The sequence below is a fragment of the Coregonus clupeaformis genome, chromosome 27, assembly GCF_020615455.1.
Source record: "Coregonus clupeaformis isolate EN_2021a chromosome 27, ASM2061545v1, whole genome shotgun sequence".
Lineage (NCBI taxonomy): Eukaryota > Metazoa > Chordata > Actinopteri > Salmoniformes > Salmonidae > Coregonus > Coregonus clupeaformis.
In genome coordinates this window covers 50,077,009-50,097,048 of record NC_059218.1, presented here as the reverse complement: position 1 = coordinate 50,097,048, position 20,040 = coordinate 50,077,009, and the positions used below count along the sequence as shown (strand labels likewise).

General features: G+C 43.1%; 1 protein-coding gene across 6 annotated transcripts in view; it reads right to left on the bottom strand.

Annotated features, from left to right (window-relative positions):
* Positions 1 to 3,890, bottom strand: part of LOC121554316 (phosphatidylinositol-binding clathrin assembly protein) — a 75,036-nt gene extending 71,146 nt beyond the window's left edge. For 3 of the 6 annotated variants that reach the window (XM_041867828.2, XM_041867826.2, XM_041867827.2), the window contains exon 1: positions 2,637 to 3,889. In XM_041867828.2, the coding sequence (XP_041723762.2) occupies positions 2,637 to 2,766 (130 nt within the window). In that variant the 5' untranslated portion in view covers positions 2,767 to 3,889. Of the gene's footprint in view, positions 1 to 2,636 lie in introns of all 6 variants that reach the window. The other 3 variants (XM_041867830.2, XM_041867831.2, XM_041867829.2) reach the window with 2 other exon arrangements.
* Positions 3,891 to 20,040: the final 16,150 nt, after the last annotated feature.

Genomic DNA, 20,040 nt, shown 5'->3' with positions numbered 1-20,040 from the left:
ACCATACATTTTCTCCAACGATGCGTGAATGTCAGGCTGGGCTGATAGGGGCTGCTGCCTGCTGCAGTGTGGGGACACCAGTTATGATAAAACACCAGTTATGATACAATACCGTGATATGGACACAAGCTATTGGTACTAACTAAGCATTGTAACAGTTCCAAATAGATATCCACTGTAGCTTGTATAGCTGTTGCAGAGTAGCTTACCTCTGAGTGGCCCCCCCGTGTAGCTTAGTTGGTAGAGCATGGCGCTTGCAACGACAGGGTTGTGGGTTCGTTTCCCAAGGGGGGCCAGTATGAAAAATGTATGCACTCACTAACTGTAAGTCGCTCTGGATAAGAGCGTCTGCTAAATGACTAAAATGTCAAATGTAGGTTGGCACTGGGGACACCAGAAATGATACAGCACCCGTTATGATACAACACCATTCAGTGATTCCTCCCGAAACCAGGACAAAAAAACATATCATGATGTAATCCATAGAACGGCTCTTGAGAGGTAGAATTGTTGGCACATATTTGACATTTATATCTAAAAGCATAATTGAGAAATAATTTATGAAAGTTGACATATTTATTACATTTTGGTCTTAGCCAGGCCTCCTTTAAAACTCCATGTTTCATATGTCACAACACCATAATGCAATCCTATGCATTGTAACAGCTGAGTAGTGTAGAGACACCAGCTATGATATAGCCCTAGTTATGACAACACCATAATGAAATCCTAAGCATTGTAACAGCTGAGTAGTGTAGAGACACCAGCTATGATATAGCCCTAGTTATGACAACACCATAATGAAATCCTAAGCATTGTAACAGCTGAGTAGTGTAGAGACACCAGCTATGATATAGCCCTAGTTATGACAACACCATAATGAAATCCTAAGCATTGTAACAGCTGAGTAGTGTAGAGACACCAGCTATGATATAGCCCTAGTTATGACAACACCATAATGAAATCCTAAGCATTGTAACAGCTGAGTAGTGTAGAGACACCAGCTATGATATAGCCCTAGTTATGACAACACCATAATGAAATCCTAAGCATTGTAACAACTGCAGAGCAGATGTATCCTCCTCCGCTTCATGTATTGTCTCCGATCTAGTCTTGACTCATTATCTCATTCAGACTGTGACACATGAACTCGGCTTTCATCAACGCCGCTTCCTCAATGACCTTCAGTCTCTTCACATAGACAGTGGTGACATTGACAGTAACCAATAATGGCCACTGCAAAATAAATAGGCATCAAGTTCTCATTACAACTTTATTGTCCCGGGAGAAAATTGGTTTTGCAGCAAAATGCCATACATGTCACATGAATTCCGTCGGTGAGGGTGTTCAAAAAGAATGGAACGGCCATCATACTGCGGGGACCAGGAACGGCAGCATGGTGAAAAAGGCACAATGACGTCAGTCAACTGGACCTTGGAAAGCAGTATTTTATTTTATTTTACCTTTATTTAACTAGGCGAGTCAGTTAAGAACAACACTGGCCAAACCCGGACGACGCTGGGCCAATTGTGCGCCGCCCTATGGGACTCCCAATCACGGCCGGTTGTGATACAGCCTGGAATCGAACCAGGGGGGTCTGTATTGAAGCCTCAAGCACTAAGATGCAGTGCCTTAGACCGCTGCGCCACTCGGCAGCACTACTCATGATCATCATATTAACAAATTCATGACCAGTATCCACTGTCCAGACAGAGACAGTAGGGGGATGCAATATCCACACAAATTCACTGGCAAGGTCTGCTAGTCTACGGTCTGCTTGCTACAATGTCATTCTAGCTAGGGAAGTGGCTACAGTGTGATTGAATTCAACAATGTAGCGAGCTAGCTACAGTACCGGTATGTTTGGTTTTGATAGCCAGTATGTTTGGTTTTGATCGAAGCACTATGCACACAGGCTTAGCCCAAGATGTACTCTTAAGGAGCCACCATTACTCCTTAAGGTCCAAGGACTCCATCTAAATGTGAATCGATTGTCAATTGCAATACGGTTCTAGAAACATAAAGCCCTGTACTTTCATGTCACACTAAAATAACTTCATAATTGCAAAATATACATTTACTGTACACTATTTTAACCGGCTTTATCACAGTTGCAGCCGACAGGATTTCTCAGTGACAACACCTTTCTGGCGGCTTTTGTTACACAGTCTTATTCTGTTACACACAGGTGTTTGGAGCATGCTAGATATCTAATTGACACAGGTGGTCCCTCGGTCTTCTGTAAACATGCGCTGTAACATGGAGATATGGCCGTGTGGGAACACTAATCCTAAAAAGGTGTATATCAATTTACATTATTTAGCAGACGCTCTTATCCAGAGCGACTTACAAATTTGAACCTTTCATTTTATTTTTCATGATTTATCGCTGATCTGAAAGATAAGGTCCTTATGCTTCCAAAACCGTACCGCAAGAGATGAGTGTTAATGTTCAGACCAAGCGTCAGGGCTCTTAACAAAACTCCCTCCATACAGAAGACGCTTCTTCCAAACGCTTATGTGTAATGGAACTGAGAGTCATGATCAACGGCAGACCGACAGCAGACAGATCAGAAACATGAGGATTGACAGTTGACAGACAGCCTCCCCCTCCTACACACACACACAAATACTCACAATCAAGGTGTTTCTTCTTGGGGCCGCTGACTTCGTGCGTCGTGGCTTTGCACACGGCTTTACTGATAGCAGACCCGGTCATGCTGTGCTGTGCCGCTGCGAAGCGATCCGTTATAGACTGTCCTGACATTGTGTTTCACTGTTTCGCTACAAAACCCACAATAATTAGCTAGATGATAAACACATACACACAATGTCCACTGATTGGATATTAGCTGACGTGCGTAACACCAGTTATGACAAGAGTGTGGAGGTTTCAGGCCACGTCAATCGGTTCCGTGAAAAAATAAGAAGTGGTATGACGTCCTAGCCCAGTATCGTTGAAAAATGTCAGGCTAATTTTAGGTATTTGTTGCAACCGCAAACCTGGGGGTTTAGCTACCAGCTGGCTGGCAAAAAAAAACCGGACACACAATATTTGATTGGCTTGAATAGGCAAATCAGTGAACAATTATCTAGCTAGTTAACGTTAGCTATAATTAACAAGGTATTCTGTATAGTAAAAAAAAACGTTGACAATTGACATTAACAAGTGAACTAGCTTGTGTTAGCTAATATTTCCGTTGCTGCATTCGAACCAGGAAAGAGTCCCACTGTACAATTTGTAAACAGAAATGTCAGCTCGCTGGCTACATATAAACATCGCTAGCTAGCTGGATACCTACTGTCAATTAACAAGACCAGAGCTCACTGGCGAGCTAGCTATGTGCCCAGACTTATGATCACAGTTTAGCCAAGCTAGCTAACAGTTACTAGCTAACGTTCGCTAAAATAAAATCCTTCTTCCGAGCTCTTGACTTCAACTTCCACTGACGTTTTGTGTGTTTAGGCTACCTCGAACAGACCAGTCCCTTGGTTTTGAGCGAAACATAACGAACGGAAATGGGCAAAATTAAACTGTCAAGCTTGCCAACTTGTCTTGCGCTTCAGGCTAGTGGTAGACGGATACAAGACAGCAGCCAGTTGGCTAGCCTTCCTGCTAACACAACACTAGCTAGCTACCTAGTATACGGTTCGGGTTCTGTCTCAACCCTGCTTCCTTCGAGGAACAACTGAATTTAACGTATTTAGTCCGATATATCCATGAAATTGGCAACAACAAAAATCTCAGTAACCGCTGAGCCTTGACATCCAACTCATATCGTCGTCTTTTTTATTATTCAGCTTTTCTTGAATGTGTAGGGGCTTTGCTCAGCTCGCTGCCTGCCTACTACCGCGGACAAAATGGCAGCGTAGAAATCAGCTGATCTGAGAAGTAGTTCATTGGATGCGACTAGGAGTGTGTCGGACATTTAAGGTAGAAATGTGACGATAGTCATGGCATGTCTAACACAGATACATAAATAAAAACGTTGTTTTATTGGTTAAAAAACCCCACAGCCATTTACAATGTTGTTATTGAACAGTCCCGTGTAGCTCAGTTGGTAGAGCATGGCGTTTGCAACGTCTGGGTTGTGGGTTCGATTCCCACGGGGGGCCAGTATGGAATAAAAAATGTATGCACACACTAACTGGAAGTCGCTCTGGATAAGATCTTCTGCTAAATGACTAAAATGTAAGATAATTTATCCGCTGTAAATGTGATTTTAACAGTGTAATATTTACACATTTAAGGTCGTATTGAATTATTTCTCAAACTCAGTGTCCTTGATTGACTCTCCCGCTCCGAGTATGGAACATTCTGTGTCTAAAAATCCTGAGAAGGACAATGATGTGCATTATTATTAGCCTGCCTGCCATATGTATGACGTGCGCACAAAATATATGACAACGCTAGAGGTAATTTCCCCCGGTGGTATTTCACAGTGGATGCAATAAATTAGGCGATAGCCTATAATAGATGTTTTCCTATAATGAAACACATTCTGTTCCTGCCATAGGCTACTTCACCACTGAATGCGTAGGTCTATTTATACTGTATGATGATCATTAATATAAAGCTACTGTTTATTTTTGCCTGACTGAATATCAGGGGATGTAGGGTTTATACAGTGGGATTATGTTTTGCCTTATCAGACCCCCTCTTACTTTTACAAAGCCCTGGTTAAGAGTTCAAAGTCCTGATGATGATGATGATGATGATACAGAAACCAGTGCTTCAGAATGAATCTAAAAGCTTTTGCTAATCCCCCACAAACACACACGCATGGACGCAAACACACACTGTAAAACAGCATAGAGGTGTGCAGCAGATAAATCATTTTCCAGGAAGTGCATGTATGAAAAACGATGAACCACATTCTGGCTTTGTAGTTAGAGGAAGTGGTGAGGAGGGGTGGTGCAAACAAAGTTCTTAATCTGTGGGGAAAGTCACGTAGGTTCGACTTCAGAGTACAGACAATATTATGTGCACACACACACATTAGTCCTCATACACATTAATAATTATAATTTTCATTTCAAATGAACCCATGTGGTTAATTGTTTCCGTTCCTGTGTGGCTCAGTTGGTAGATGATGGTGCTTGTAACACCCGGGTTGTGGGTTCGATTCTCACCGTAGACCAGTATGAAAAATAACTAAGTATGAAAATGTAAGTCCCAGAGCGTCTGCTAAATTACTAAAATGTCAAAAAATATTGAATGTGATTATTTATAGTAGTAAAATAAAAGGCCATATCACCAGTTGGTAATGTTTACCAGTATTTACATAACATATATTTAAAAACTGTGTTGGTTTCATGAGCTGAAATAAAAGATCCCAGAAATATTACATATGCACAAAAAGCATATTTCTCTCAAATTTCGTGCACAAATTTGTTTACATCCCTGTTAGTGAGCATTTCTCATTTGCCAAGATAATCCATCCACCTGACAGGTGTGGCATATCAAGAAGCTGATTAAACAGCATGATCATTACACAGGTGCACCTTGTGCTGGGGCCAAAAAAAGGCCACTCTAAAATTTGCAGTTTTGTCACACAACACAACAGATGTCTCAGGTTCTGAGGGAGCGTGCAATTGGCATGCTGACTGCAGGAATGTCCACCAGAGCTTTTGCCAGAGAATTGAATGTGCATTTCTCTACTAATCCTCCTCCAATGTTGTTTTAGAGAATTTGGCAGTACGTCCAACCGGCCTCACAACCGCAGACCACGTGTAACCATGCCAGCCCAGGACCTCCACATGAGGCTTCTTCACCTGCGGGATCGTCTGAGACCAGCCACCCGGACAGCTGATGAAACTGAGGAGTATTTCTGTTTGTAATAAAGCCCTTTTGTGGGGAAAAACTCATTCTGATTGGCTGGGCCTGGCTCCTGTGTGGGTGGGCCTATACCCTCCCAGGCCCACCCATGGCTGTGCCCCTGCCCAGTCATGTGAAATCCATAGATTAGGGCCTAATTAATTTATTTCAATTTACTGATTTCATTATATGAACTGTAACTCAGTAAAATCGTTGAAATTGTTGCATGTTGCGTTTATATTTTGTTCAGTATACATTATAGACGTTTACATTCATCCAATAGAAAAATGTATCGAACAAATGTTGAATGTTCCTTCCTCTTCCTCGTTCGACGTTCCAAAGTTCTATTCTATTCCAAAACTCCATTCTCTCCAAAACAGTTGGAGGACACCGCCATCTAGCGGCACGAGGGTAGTTATTTCCATGGCAACTAGACGTGAACCAGTAGCCCATGGCAACAAGCAGCAGCAGCAGTCGGCTTCAGTCCTATTCAACTAAAATGAGTCTTCATAGGTACTAGCTGCTTGTCACGTCTGAATAACCCAATTATGTTATTCTGTTATATGTCAACAATATGAACATAATGGCACTTGATTGACACACTATTAAAGATAATTAGGCATCTGACATATTAACACTTGAAAATTCCCATTAAATAGTTATTTAATTGAAGTGTCAAAAGCAGTCTGTCATAACATCAGAGTGCCAACCTTGATTATCACACCGCTAATGCATCCTCATGAATAGGCATACTCATGAACCCTCTGGTAGCTTACTTAAGGTCTGCCTCAATAGATCTATTCAGGAAGATGGGCGCTACAGATGTAGGATCTTAATTTGACCTATATTGTTACAGCAAAATAATCCTGCAGCAACAGGATTTGAACATTTAATCCATAATGTTGCTTGATCGGCAGTTAGGCTATTAGCTGTCCAAAAGTAGGCTACATGAAAAGTGAAATACTGTTAATATAACTGTGTGTTAGTGAGGGGTTTTCAATGAATTTATGTAAATCGCAGAGCTCATCTGCATTTCCTGCGGTGCAGTTAAATTCTCAGCAAGAAAAGAGTGAAAAGAGACAACTAAATAAGTTGTGGCTTTTAAACCCCCAAAAAAAAAAAAAAAAAAAAAAAACGAGCACCCTTTCGATACCATTTATATATTCTTCACAGAAGCAAAGACGCACTCCCTATTTTCAGTTTTCTTGATGCCTTTATTTGTCTAGGAAGGAGGGACACCAAATGTCACAATGTCCATGTAATTACAGGACACCGGACAGAGCCTCCGACTCAGGGCCAATCACTCTGGGCTGGCAGCAGCCGACGCAGACATACTGCAGCACACACAGGTAGACACTCGCAGATATTCCCACGGTTAAAGCCAGGAGTAGGAGACTGAGGTAGAACTGGGTAGGAAGATGTAGAGATCTGGGTCAGGGGGAGTGAGCTGTCGTCGCTGCTGTCGAGGATTGGGGGAGGAAGGTCTATGTTTTTTGTTGGAAGAGAGAGAAAAGGGGGGATGGTGGGAGAGAGAGAGAGAGAGAGAGCAAGAGAGAGAGAGAGAGAGAGAGAGAGAGCTAGAGAGAGAGAGAGCGAGAGAGAGAGCGTCACTCTCAACATCTCCCTGCGACTGGTCTGTGAGTTTCAGATTAATTTTGTTATCTGTGTAACTAGGATCCTTGTTTGTTAGACATTTACATTTATATTTACATCATATAGCAGACGCTCTTATCCAGAGCGACTTACAAATTGGTGCATTCAACTTATGATAGCCAGTGGGACAACCACTTTTTTTATGGGGGGGGTATAAGGATTACTTTATACTATTCCAGGTATTCCTTAAAAAGGGAGGGTTTCAAGTGGCTTTGTGGGGGAGCTTATTCCACCATTGGGGTGCCAGAGCAGCGAATCCAAGAGTGAGCAGCGCCGGAGATGCCCAACTCAGAGAGGGTGGAGAGGAGGATCTGATGGTTCACAGTATCAAAGGCAGCGGATAGGTCTAGAATGATAAGAGCAGAGGAGAGAGAGAGTTAGCTTTAGCAGTGCGGAGATCCTCCATGACATAGAAAAGAGCAGTCTCAGTTGAATGACCAGTCTTGAAACCTGACTGGTTTGGATCAAGAAGGTCATTCTGAGAGAGATAGCAGGAGAGTTGGCTAGAGACGGCACGCTCAAGAGTTTTGGAGAGAAAAGAAAGAAGGGATACTGGTCTGTAGTTGTTGACATCGGAGGGATCGAGTGTAGGTTTTTTGAGGAGGGGTGCAACTCTCGCTCTCTTGAAGACGGAAGGGACATGGCCAGTGGTCAAGGATGAGTTGATGAGCGAGGTGAGGTAAGGGAGAAGGTCTCCGGAAATGGTCTGGAGAAGAGAGGAGGGGATAGGTTCAAGCGGGCAGGTTGTTGGGCGGCCGGCCGTCACAAGTCGCAAGATTTCATCTGGAGAGAGAGGGGAGAAAGAAGTCAAAGCATAGGGTAGGGCAGTGTGAGCAGGACCAGCGGTGTCATATGACTTGATAAATGAGGATCGGATGTCGTCAACCTTCTTTTCAAAATGGTTGACAAAGTCATCCACAGAGAGGGAGGAGGGAGGGGGAGGAGGAGGAGGATTCAGCAGGGAGGAGAAGGTGGCAAAGAGCTTCCTAGGGTTAGAGGCAGAGGCTTGAAATTTAGAGTGGTAGAAAGTGGCTTTAGCAGCGGAAACAGAGGAAGGGAATGTAGAGAGGAGGGAGTGAAAAGATGACAGGTCCGCAGGGAGTCTAGTTTTCCTCCATTTCCGCTCGGCTGCCCAGAGCCCTCTTCTGTGAGCTCCCAATAAGTCGTCAAGCCACGGAGCAGGAGGGGAGGACCGAGCCGGCCGGGAGGATAGGGGACATAGAGAGTCAAAGGATGCAGAAAGGGAGGAGAGGAGGGTTAAGGAGGCAGAATCAGGAGATCGGAGGGAAGAGATGATAGGATGGAAGAGGAGAGAGTAGCGGGAGAGAGAGAGCGAAGGTTGCGACGGCACATTACCATCTGAGTAGGGGCAGAGTGATTAGTGTTGGAGGAGAGCGAGAGAGAAAAGGATACAAAGTAGTGGTCGGAGACTTGGAGGGGAGTTTCAGTGAGATTAGTAGAAGAACAGCATCTAGTAAAGATGAGGTCAAGCGTATTGCCTGCCTTGTGAGTAGGGGGGGACGGTGAAGGGTGAGGTCAAAAGAGGAAAGGAGTGGAAAGAAGGAGGCAGAGAGAAATGAGTCAAAGGCAGACGTAGGGAGGTTAAAGTCACCCAGAACTGTGAGGGGTGAGCCATCCTCAGGAAATGAACTTATCAAGGCGTCAAGCTCATTGATGAACTCTCCAAGGGAACCTGGAGGGCGATAAATGACAAGGATGTTAAGCTTGAATGGGCTAGTGACTGTGACAGCATGGAATTCAAATGAGGAGATAGACAGATGGGTCAGGGGATAAAGAGAGAATGTCCATTTGGGAGAGATGACGATTCCTGTGCCACCGCCGCGCTGACCAGATGCTCTCGGGTATGCGAGAACACATGGTTAGACGAGGAAAGAGCAGTAGGAGTAGCAGTGTTTTCTGTGGTAATCCATGTTTCCGTCAGCGCCAAGAAGTCGAGGGACTGGAGGGTAGCATAGGCTGAGATGAACTCTGCCTTGTTGGCCGCAGAACGGCAGTTCCAGAGGCTGCCAGAGACCTGGAACTCCACATGGGTCGTGCGCGCAGGGACCACCAGATTAGAGTGGCAACAGCCACGTGGTGTGAAGTGTTTGTATGGCCTGTGCAGAGAGGAGAGAACAGGGATAGACAGACACATAGTTGACAGGCTACAATAATGGAAAGGAGATCGGAATGAAATGAACTAAACATCTGGGAAAGCGAGAGAGCGGGGCCTCCCTCACTTACGTTTCACTGAAACACTAAAATATAACTCTCCCAACTTCCACTTTAGAAATTATAATTGTTGTAAACTACAGCGGTTCAATGTTTTCTAGGAATAGACTCTAACTTAGTTTTTTCAGCTAGCTAACTTGGTACAGTATTCTTCCGTGAAAACCGTCCAGGGCACCGAATCCTATGACGCCAAAGCCAACTAGCATGCCAGCCTCCAATAACACGGTTTAGCACCAATACTCGGTTAAAACAAACCACCAGTGTGTTAACACGCCAAGCAGATCATTTGTGTCCATGTCTAACGTTGTGTAAAGTTTTGGGTTAGTTTTGACAGTTTAAGTGAGTACGTCGTCAACTTATTCAGCCAGTTAGTTAGCTAGAATAGTTAGCATATAGCTAGCCATTGCTCTCTGCCAACAAACTAACCCCTCCTCCCACGGCACGAACACACAGAGAGCCAAGCTAACGTTAACTAGTACCCATGTCCCGAATTCCCTTGAACGACTCTGGTTACCAGTATGTAAAAACAAAACAAAAATAAATGTAGGTTATAACTTACCCTTAGTAGCTACTGTTAGCCAGTTAAGTGCAAAGCTAGCCACTGAATCGATTCAGCCAGTTCGCGTCTGTCCCAACGGAGAGAAAGCGTCTCCAAATATTAAAGCTAGGTCGTTCCAGTTATTGTTTGGTTAGCTATCCAGGTAGCTACATTTAGAGTACAGTAGCTACTAACTACCTAACGTTAACACTTCAGATAATGAGGTTAGAAAAACAGCTGAATGGTAGGTAGCTAGCTGGCATAATTACAGGTACTCTTAAGCGTGAAATAACATTGGAAACAACAATCCACAGTTGCTAATAGTTACCAGTAGCTACCCGCTAGCTAGCTAGCTTTATTGGTCCAGGTAGTGAGTTAGCTAGCCTCGTGCTTCACCGGGCTCAGCCGGTGACATGTTTAAAGGGTCAACTATAAAGTTGCTACATAAATTTTTTGGACTGTTAAATTAATGATATATAGCCATTGATTCTTGATGACTATAACTTACAATAAATGCCTGATGAGCTTAGTTCAACTGTTATACCCCATCAGAACCAAAAACCTGACTTGAAGTGTCAGGTTTCAGATACCACATTTGAAGTGCAGTTTGAAAAAAGTTGCTAACTAGCGCTAGCGCAATTGCTAACTAGCATTAGCTCAATGACTGGAAGTCTATGGGTATCTGCTAGCATGCCGTTAAAGGCCCTTTGTCTACTTCCCCAGAGTTAGATGAACTTGTGGATACCAGAGAAGTTGCTAACTAGCGCTAGCGCAATTTCTAACTAGCGTTAGCGCAATGACTGGAAGTCTATGGGTATCTGCTAGCATTTACGCTAACGCTAGTTGGCATTGGCTCGCGAAACTACCTCTAACTTCCTTCATTCTGGACACAGAGACATAAAATTGTATCCACGAGTTCATCTGACTCTGGGGAAGTAGATAAAGGGCCTCAGCGTCAAAATCCCAAAGTATCCCATTAATGTCAGAGGGGGTATTCAGATCATTCCCATAAGAGCTAACATGCATAGGGTCATCTGCAGCTATTTGTTATGTGAGCTGAGACTTTGCCAAGTTCACTGGCCAACCACGTGAGAGCAGATTGAGCAGTCGACAGACCTCCCTCAAGTCGCTAGATGCAGGGGCGGGAACTGGGTGAGCAGTGTTGGCAGAGCTCAGTCCACCCGGATAAAGCTCCTGCCAAAGGAGTGGAGCTGCTGCAGGCGATCGGCTGCCAATGCTCCATTCTAGCGGTGCACAGGAGGCCTTGGTGTGGCTCCTGTTGCAGGGTTGGGGCTACCATGGGGGGCAGGAGGGTCCACGGCCTGTCCTGGGGATGGGAGTAGGGAGGGTAATCAAAACTAGCCTGGGAGGGTGGTTGTGGGTGGAATTGGGGAGGGTGGTGCTGAGTGCAATGTGGCTGGCAAAGCTCCAAACTCTCAGCATTTGAGGGCTGATTTTGTGCAAGGAACTTGCAAGAAAGAACATTTTGCAGTTTAAAAGTTAATTTCCTGTCATAAGAAGAAAAAAAAATCATGGCTTATGACATGTTCATATGCTAAAAATATTTACCCCAGATAGCATATGAACATGTTTAGAAAATTAAATGAAAAAAATGTTTAGAATGACAGGAAATTTGCTCTAAAACGGCAATGTTTTCTCTCAGTCTCATGGCAAAATGTGTAAAATAGCATGAGATTAGCTATAGAACTGCAAATGTTTCTCTCTGCCCCATCATAAGGTGACCCCATGTCCCGGATTGTGCATGACTGTCCCACACTTTGGTCCTTTGTCCCGCAACCAAACAACCATGTCTCGCATTTTATCAACTAATTCAAACTGCGAAGAGACCTGGGAATGAGTCACTGTTGGTCTGCCCTCCGAATTGGCTACAACGTTCTGCTGCATAGACCAGGCAAACACCTTACATAGCCTACATACAGTAGTTTAGAGAGTCTAACTAGGCCTCTATGAGGAATGGGAAGTTCAAAATAGGCAGGAGCAAAGAACGTCAACTATTAATGACCTTATCCATGGTAACAGTAGTATTTCCCCCTTATGGAAACTATCCTCTGACAACTATAGGCTAGTCGGCTACGTGAGCACACCCAATGGGATCCTGGAGACTTTTATATATATTTTTTTATTTATTTAACTAGGAAAGTCTGTTGAGAACAAATTCTTATTTACAATGACGGCCTACCCCGGCCAAACCCGGACGACACTGGGCCAATTGTACGCCGCCCTACGGGACTCCCAATCACGGCCGGTTGTGATACAGCCTGGAATCGAACCAGGGTCTGCAGTGATCCCTCTAGCACTGAGATGCAGTGCCTTAGACCACTGCGCCACTCGGGAGACCGGGGGGCTGTGCGTGTGTGTGGGTGTCCTATGTCAAGCTGCTCTCCAAACTCGCCACAACGCCTGTATTTTGCAGCCCATTATAAACCCATAGTGGCCCACTATGTTGAGTACCCTAACCTGTAGGCGAATAGTACCGTGGGCAAGTGAAAGTAAAGTATAGGCCTATCCAATGGTTGAGGGAGGAATGAAGCAGGGATTTTACGCAAACGTGTCTGTGGGAGAAGAGGCAATTCAAGGACCACTCCTGCATGCGCCTAAGATTAGCTTCTTTGTGCATGTCAGGAGTGATCCTTGAGTTGCCTCTCCTGGATAGTAGCCTACAACTGCAAAGTTTTTTTTAGGACATTACAATTTACTGTTGGATGAATACAATAGGTAGCCTATTATATTCAGAGTTAGTGATGTAGTTAATGTGTTTTGAGTTTCCACTTCCTCAGGTGTTGAAGCCCAAATGAATTAGCCTCTGATATTAGTTAGTGCACATAAGGATGTGTAATTCATCTCTATTGAAAAATCTGGAACTTTTGACTAAAGTGTAACAACTGTAGTCTAATTGTCAACCCAGAATGCATGACAATCACTGGATTAGGTTGCACAAAATATCTTGAGTCATGCATTCCTGCTTGTACGTGTTAAATGAAACAACTTATGATGTGGCAAAATGTGTCCTTACACTAATCAAAGAACCAAAGTATTTCAGAGTTTTTGTAGAATTAAAGATAGACTTTATTACATACGCAATAGAGCCGAGGTGGTTTGCAAAACATCTTCCTCCTACCTATCAGCTCTCCGTTTATATAGTCATATTCACATACATATCAGCTTAAAGCCCCTACGTCTTGGGTTCCCCCACCACTATCCTCAGTTTTCCCCTCTCGACCGCTCCGCCACTCTCTTAGTAGATGATAGCGGCTAAATTTGACTTCTATTTAGTTTAGAAACAATAGTGGTACAATCAATCAAGCCCTTGTCATGCAAAAATAATCATGTTCAATTTCAACTCTGTTCAATCCCGGCTCACCCTGGCTTGACCTGGAGATTGATTGTTGGACATGGCAGGTCCACACTCAATCTCTCAAACATACCCAAACCCAACTCCTCTCTTCCCTCCCGTCATGCTGTAATTACTCATGTTTAGTCTGAACTCTGTTCAACTCTGGCTCCGCTCTCAGGACTTTGTCTGAGGAGAGAGGCAAAAGGCAACAGTCTCGTTTCAGTCTCTGATAAGGTAGGACAGCCGTGGATTAGGTAAGAGCGAGGAATTCGACCCGAGGTCGAAAAATGACTAGGCAATCAGGATATATAATAAACAGAGTAGCAGCAGCGAATGTGAAGTGTGCAAGTGTGTCTGTGTGAGTGTATGTGAGTGGCGTCAATATCCATGTTTGTGTGAGCGTGTGTGTGTCTGTGTGTGTGTGTGTGTATGTGTGTGTGTGTGTGTGCCCAGTGCAGTGTTTGAACGAGTGTATTAGATCATTATGATAAGCACCCCCTACCCCCCACTCACACACACACACACACACACACACACACACACACACACACACACACACCTGCATACACACACAACCCACCCGTCTCTATATTTGTGTAACCACAAGGACTCGGGTGAAATACCTCATCCGAATCCGTGTGGTTCCTTCTTCTGAAAATAATCTGTGGCACAAGTATTGTGATGACAGCATCATGTTATGGGTATGCTTGTCACCATCAGGGACTGGGGAGTTTGTTAGCATCAAAATAAATATGCAAGGAGCAAAGCCCAGGTAAAACGTTAGAGAAAAACCCACCCCAGTCTTCTGAAAACCTAACCCTGGGATAGGGTTTAATTTTTCTGCGGGACAATTACACACATTTTTATGCAAAAGAACCAGAATGGCTTTCCCAAAGGTGTTCCTGAGTGGTCTAGTGTCAGTCCTGACTTAAATCTGCTTTTAAAAATCAGTGACAAGGTTTAAATATCGCAGTAAATGAATGATCGATGGATATATGTTGCCCTAAGAGTTGTGCAAAGTTGGTAGAATCTTAATGAAAATCATTCAAAGCTGCAATGGCTACCAAAGGTGGGAGGCGGGAATAGAATAGAATAGGTCACTTCCTTTTTCGTCGATTTACGTTATTCCACACAGTTCTATCGAGGTTGCAGTGAGTGGGAGGAAGTTCAAATAACCCTGTGACGTAGCTCTTGCTCTAGCGCTACCTCGCACTAACGGAGTGGGAGAAAGTTCAAATAACAGAGTCAGAGGGATCATTCCCCTTTAAATTGTACCACAACGTTCACATAATAAAAACTATATTATAATAATAAGCCATTTAGCAGACGCTTTTATCCAAAGTGACTTACAGTCATGTGTGCATACATTTTTACGTATGGGTGGTCCCGGGGATCGAAACCCACTACCCTGGCATTACAAGCACCATGCTCTACCAATTGAGCTACATAGGACCACATGTGTAGCTCCTTAAAGCAGATTAGAAAACATCCCCATTAAGTTACTGTCCAGGTTTAACAGCAACTTGCATTTGAGGACTGTATTGTAGGTGATACAGAGACACGTTGCATTTTAATTTGTAGGATATTTGAACAGCATACAAACAGAACCATATTTTTAACACATACAATACAGACAATCTGCACATATGGGGTTTGAACCTGCAATATCTGATTCCCTAGCCAGGTCTTCTATCCTCTGCACCACCAGGGAAGCACTCTTCCAGCTTCTTTCTTAAATATTTGAATAACTCAGAAATTGGGTTCTGTGTCTTGATTGAACATATTTGACTGAAAAAAACCACAAGGCTACAGCTGTCCCTGTGTGGCGCAGAGAGTTAATGGTCTTGCAGCAGAGCTGAAGATTGCAGGTTCAATCCAACATGTTCTTTAACCATGTTTCTTTAGAAAAAAAATGGTGGAATTAAGGCTCAGATACACTCTACTAGAAGAGAGGATGTATTCATTTTAAAAAATTGATTTTTTTTTACAAATCAAATTTAATATTAAGGCTGTAACGTAACAAAAATGTGGAAAAAGTCAAGGGCTCTGAATATATTTTCCGAATGCACTGTATATCCTGGGTTAGTTATATCTAAGGCTAGAAAGGAAGCACAGAATTCCTGATTGACCATACTGCCATGTCCTGCTATATCCTGAAAAAAAGAAGCTGCAAAAGTGCTTCCCTAGTGGTGCATAGGATGAAAGACCTGGCTATGGAACCAGACATTGCAGGTTTCAACCCCATATGTGCAGATTGCCTAACATATGAAGTGTTAAAAATATGGTTGTGATTGTATGCTTAAATGCTGTTCAATGTCCTATGAATGAAATAGAAATGTCTCTATTTCGACTATACAGTCTTCAAATGAAAATTTTGTGGTAATATTAGGTTAAATATACCATTTTCTAAATGTTCTTGATTATGATCTGAGGACTTCCAAGAGAAGGTAAAATGTACAGTTGAAGTCAGAAGTTTACATACACTTAGGTTTTTCAACCACTCCACACATTTCTTGTCAACAAACTACAGTTTTGGCAAGTCGGTTAGGACATCTACTTTTGTGCATGACACAAGTAATTTTTCCAACAGTTGTTTACAGACAGATTATTTCACTTATAATTCACTGTACCACAATTCCAGTGGGTCAGAAGTTAACGTACACTAAGTTGACTGTGCCTTTAAACAGCTTGGAAAATTCCAGAAAATTATGTCATGGCTTTAGAAGCTTCTGATAGGCTAATTGACATCATTTGAGTCAATTGGAGGTGTACCTGTGGATGTATTTCAAGGCCTACCTTCAAACTCAGTGCCTCTTTACTTGACATCATGGGAAAATCAAAAGAAATCAGCCAAGACCTCAGAAAAACAATTGTAGACCTCCACAAGTCTGGTTCATCCATGGGAGCAATGTCCAAACGCCTGAATGTACCACGTTCATCTGTACAAACAATAGTACGCAAGTATAAACACCATGGGACCACGCAGCCGTCATACCGCTCAGGAAGGAGATGCGTTCTGTCTCCTAGAGATGAACGTACTTTGGTGCGAAAAGTGCAAATCAATCCCAGAACAGCAGCAAAGGACCTTGTGAAGATGCTGGTGGAAACAGGTACAATAGTATCTATATCCACAGTAAAACAAGTCCTATATCGACATAACCTGAAAGGCCGCTCAGCAAGGAAGAAGCCACTGCTCCAAAACCGCCATTAAAAAGGCTAGACTATGGTTTGCAACTGCACATGGGGACAAAGATCTGACTTTTTGGAGAAATGTCCTCTGGTCTGATGAAACAAAAATAGAACTGTTTGGCCATAATGACCATCGTTACAGTGGGGGGAAAAAGTGTTTAGTCAGCCACCAATTGTGCAAGTTCTCCCACTTAAAAAGATGAGAAAGGCCTGTAATTTTCATCATAGGTACACGTCAACTATGACAGACAAATTGAGGAAAAAAAATCCAGAAAATCACATTGTAGGATTTTTAATGAATTTATTTGCAAATTATGGTGGAAAATAAGTATTTGGTCACCTACAAACAAGCAAGACTTCTGGCTCTCACAGACCTGTAACTTCTTCTTTAAGAGGCTCCTCTGTCCTCCACTCGTTACCTGTATTAATGGCACCTGTTTAAACTTGTTATCAGTATAAAAGACACCTGTCCACAACCTCAAACAGTCACACTCCAAACTCCACTATGGCCAAGACCAAAGAGCTGTCAAAGGACACCAGAAACAAAATTGTAGACCTGCACCAGGCTGGGAAGATTGAATCTGCAATAGGTAAGCAGCTTGGTTTGAAGAAATCAACTGTGGGAGCAATTATTAGGAAATGGAAGACATACAAGACCACTGATAATCTCCCGCGATCTGGGGCTCCACGCAAGATCTCACCCCGTGGGGTCAAAATGATCACAAGAATGGTGAGCAAAAATCCCAGAACCACACGGGGGGACCTAGTGAATGACCTGCAGAGAGCTGGGACCAAAGTAACAAAGCCTACCATCAGTAACACACTACGCCGCCAGGGACTCAAATCCTGCAGTGCCAGACGTGTCCCCCTGCTTAAGCCAGTACATGTCCAGGCCCGTCTGAAGTTTGCTAGAGTGCATTTGGATGATCCAGAAGAGGATTGGGAGAATGTCATATGGTCAGATGAAACCAAAATATAACTTTTTGGTAAAAACTCAACTCGTCGTGTTTGGAGGACGAAGAATGCTGAGTTGCATCCAAAGAACACCATACCTACTGTGAAGCATGGGGGTGGAAACATCATGCTTTGGGGCTGTTTTTCTGCAAAGGGACAATGATCCCAAACACACCGCCCGGGCAACGAAGGAGTGGCTTCGTAAGAAGCATTTCAAGGTCCTGGAGTGGCCTAGCCAGTCTCCAGATCTCAACCCCATAGAAAATCTTTGGAGGGAGTTGAAAGTCCGTGTTGCCCAGCGACAGCCCCAAAACATCACTGCTCTAGAGGAGATCTGCATGGAGGAATGGGCCAAAATACACAACAGTGTGTGAAAACCTTGTGAAGACTTACAGAAAACGTTTAACCTGTGTCATTGCCAACAAAGGGTATATAACAAAGTATTGAGAAACTTTTGTTATTGACCAAATACTTATTTTCCACCATAATTTGCAAATAAATTCATTAAAAATCCTACAATGTGATTTTTTTTCTCATTTTGTCTGTCATAGTTGACGTGTACCTATGATGAAAATGACAGGCCTCTCTCATCTTTTTAAGTGGGAGAACTTGCACAATTGGTGGCTGACTAAATACTTTTTTCCCCCCACTGTACTACGGACAAGAAGACCCTTTTAAGACATGGAATTATTTAAATTGTGGCACAACCCGTAAATGGATTTGTGAGAAAATGGTTTAACAATAATCTACTGTAACAACTCCCCCCTGTCATGACTTGCCCTCATGGGTTGAGGATCAAACATGCCTGCCAGGCAAAGGTTTGAACACCCCCTTTCCTGGGGGCGAGTTTTATGACCAGTCTTTAAATACCGTACAGACTTTCTCTTCCTTGCCATGAAGTATTGGGAGAAAGGACCCCTTTGTTAACAAAGGAAGACTTCCTGCCAAGACTCCAACATCCAAAAGTGGATAATGAAACAATATTCCTACTTAAAATAATTTGGGAAATGGTTGGTGGGGACTTAAAGAACAATCATGTCAAATTCGTTACTATGTTGTGATGTCATTAAAGACGGTGGAACAACATAACTGTATCTCTGGGGGGTACACTTCCCAGTTATGAGGTTTGCATCTAATTGTTGTATAAAACAAATGATTAAGTATAATAATACTTTTGTGAAGATAACAATGTGATTTTAGGATTCTAGATGAGATGATTGTTTTCCATATTGATTTGTTCTCAGTCAGTGAACAAATCAATATGGAAAACAGATGAGCACAAACATGATGAAACGCCCCTTTTACCCCAAGTGCATAAAAAGCCTTGTGACGAAATTCACCTCAGACCAGCAGACATGAAGCGTGAGCCAAACGTTGCAAATGGTTGAATTTCTACCAGACCAGGAAGTCCACGGCTTAAAATGGTTGACACTCAACAAGACCAGCAGACGTGAAGCGTGAGCTAAACGTTACAAAATGGTTTAAAACTACAACTCCATTACCAAAGGAAGACCAAGCATACTACGGTATAAACCGGATGTTGCAAATGGTTGAATTTCTACAAGACCAAGAAGCGTGAAGCTGAAGCTACATGTTACAAAATGGTTAGACCAGAAAGACCAGAAAACGTGAGACGTTAGTCCACACGTTTGAAATGGAGAAACTCTCAACCTCTACACGAGGTGAAGAAGAAGACAATGCACTAGACCTTATCATTTCAGTCTGCAGCTGGCATGTATAGTCGTCTAGAGAACTTTCACTAAAGACACGAGAGAGGAGAGGACAATCCCTCTCAGACAACCGCTGGTACATCTGACGTATCCATTCTAACCACTACTACGACCAGAAACTCTACCAAGGACATTGGGATCTCTGGTTGGCAAACCAGAGTCCTACATCATCAACTCAACTATCGAGGCCAGCTACACGTAAATACATGTTGAATTTCTAATCCGAATGAGCGGTATTAGGCGCATAAGTATTATGATTACTGTGAGCGTAGTCTCCAAAGTAACCAAGATAGTTTGAATCTCTCTCTCCCTTCCACTCTGACCCTCCTTCTACTCAAGCATTCATGCTATTGTTAGTCCAGTCCTCTAGGGACCTGTTTTCATTGTATTACGTCAGTAATCAATAACCTCTGTGTGTTTGTATTGTGTTATTATTTAGTTAGTTAGTAAATAAATAAATAATTAAGCCAATTTGTGTATTGCCGATTCATCAATAAGGTTCGGGTTCTTGCAGGTTCAAGGATTATGCAACGTTCAGAATGAGACTGATAAGAGGTAATTCTTTAATAAGT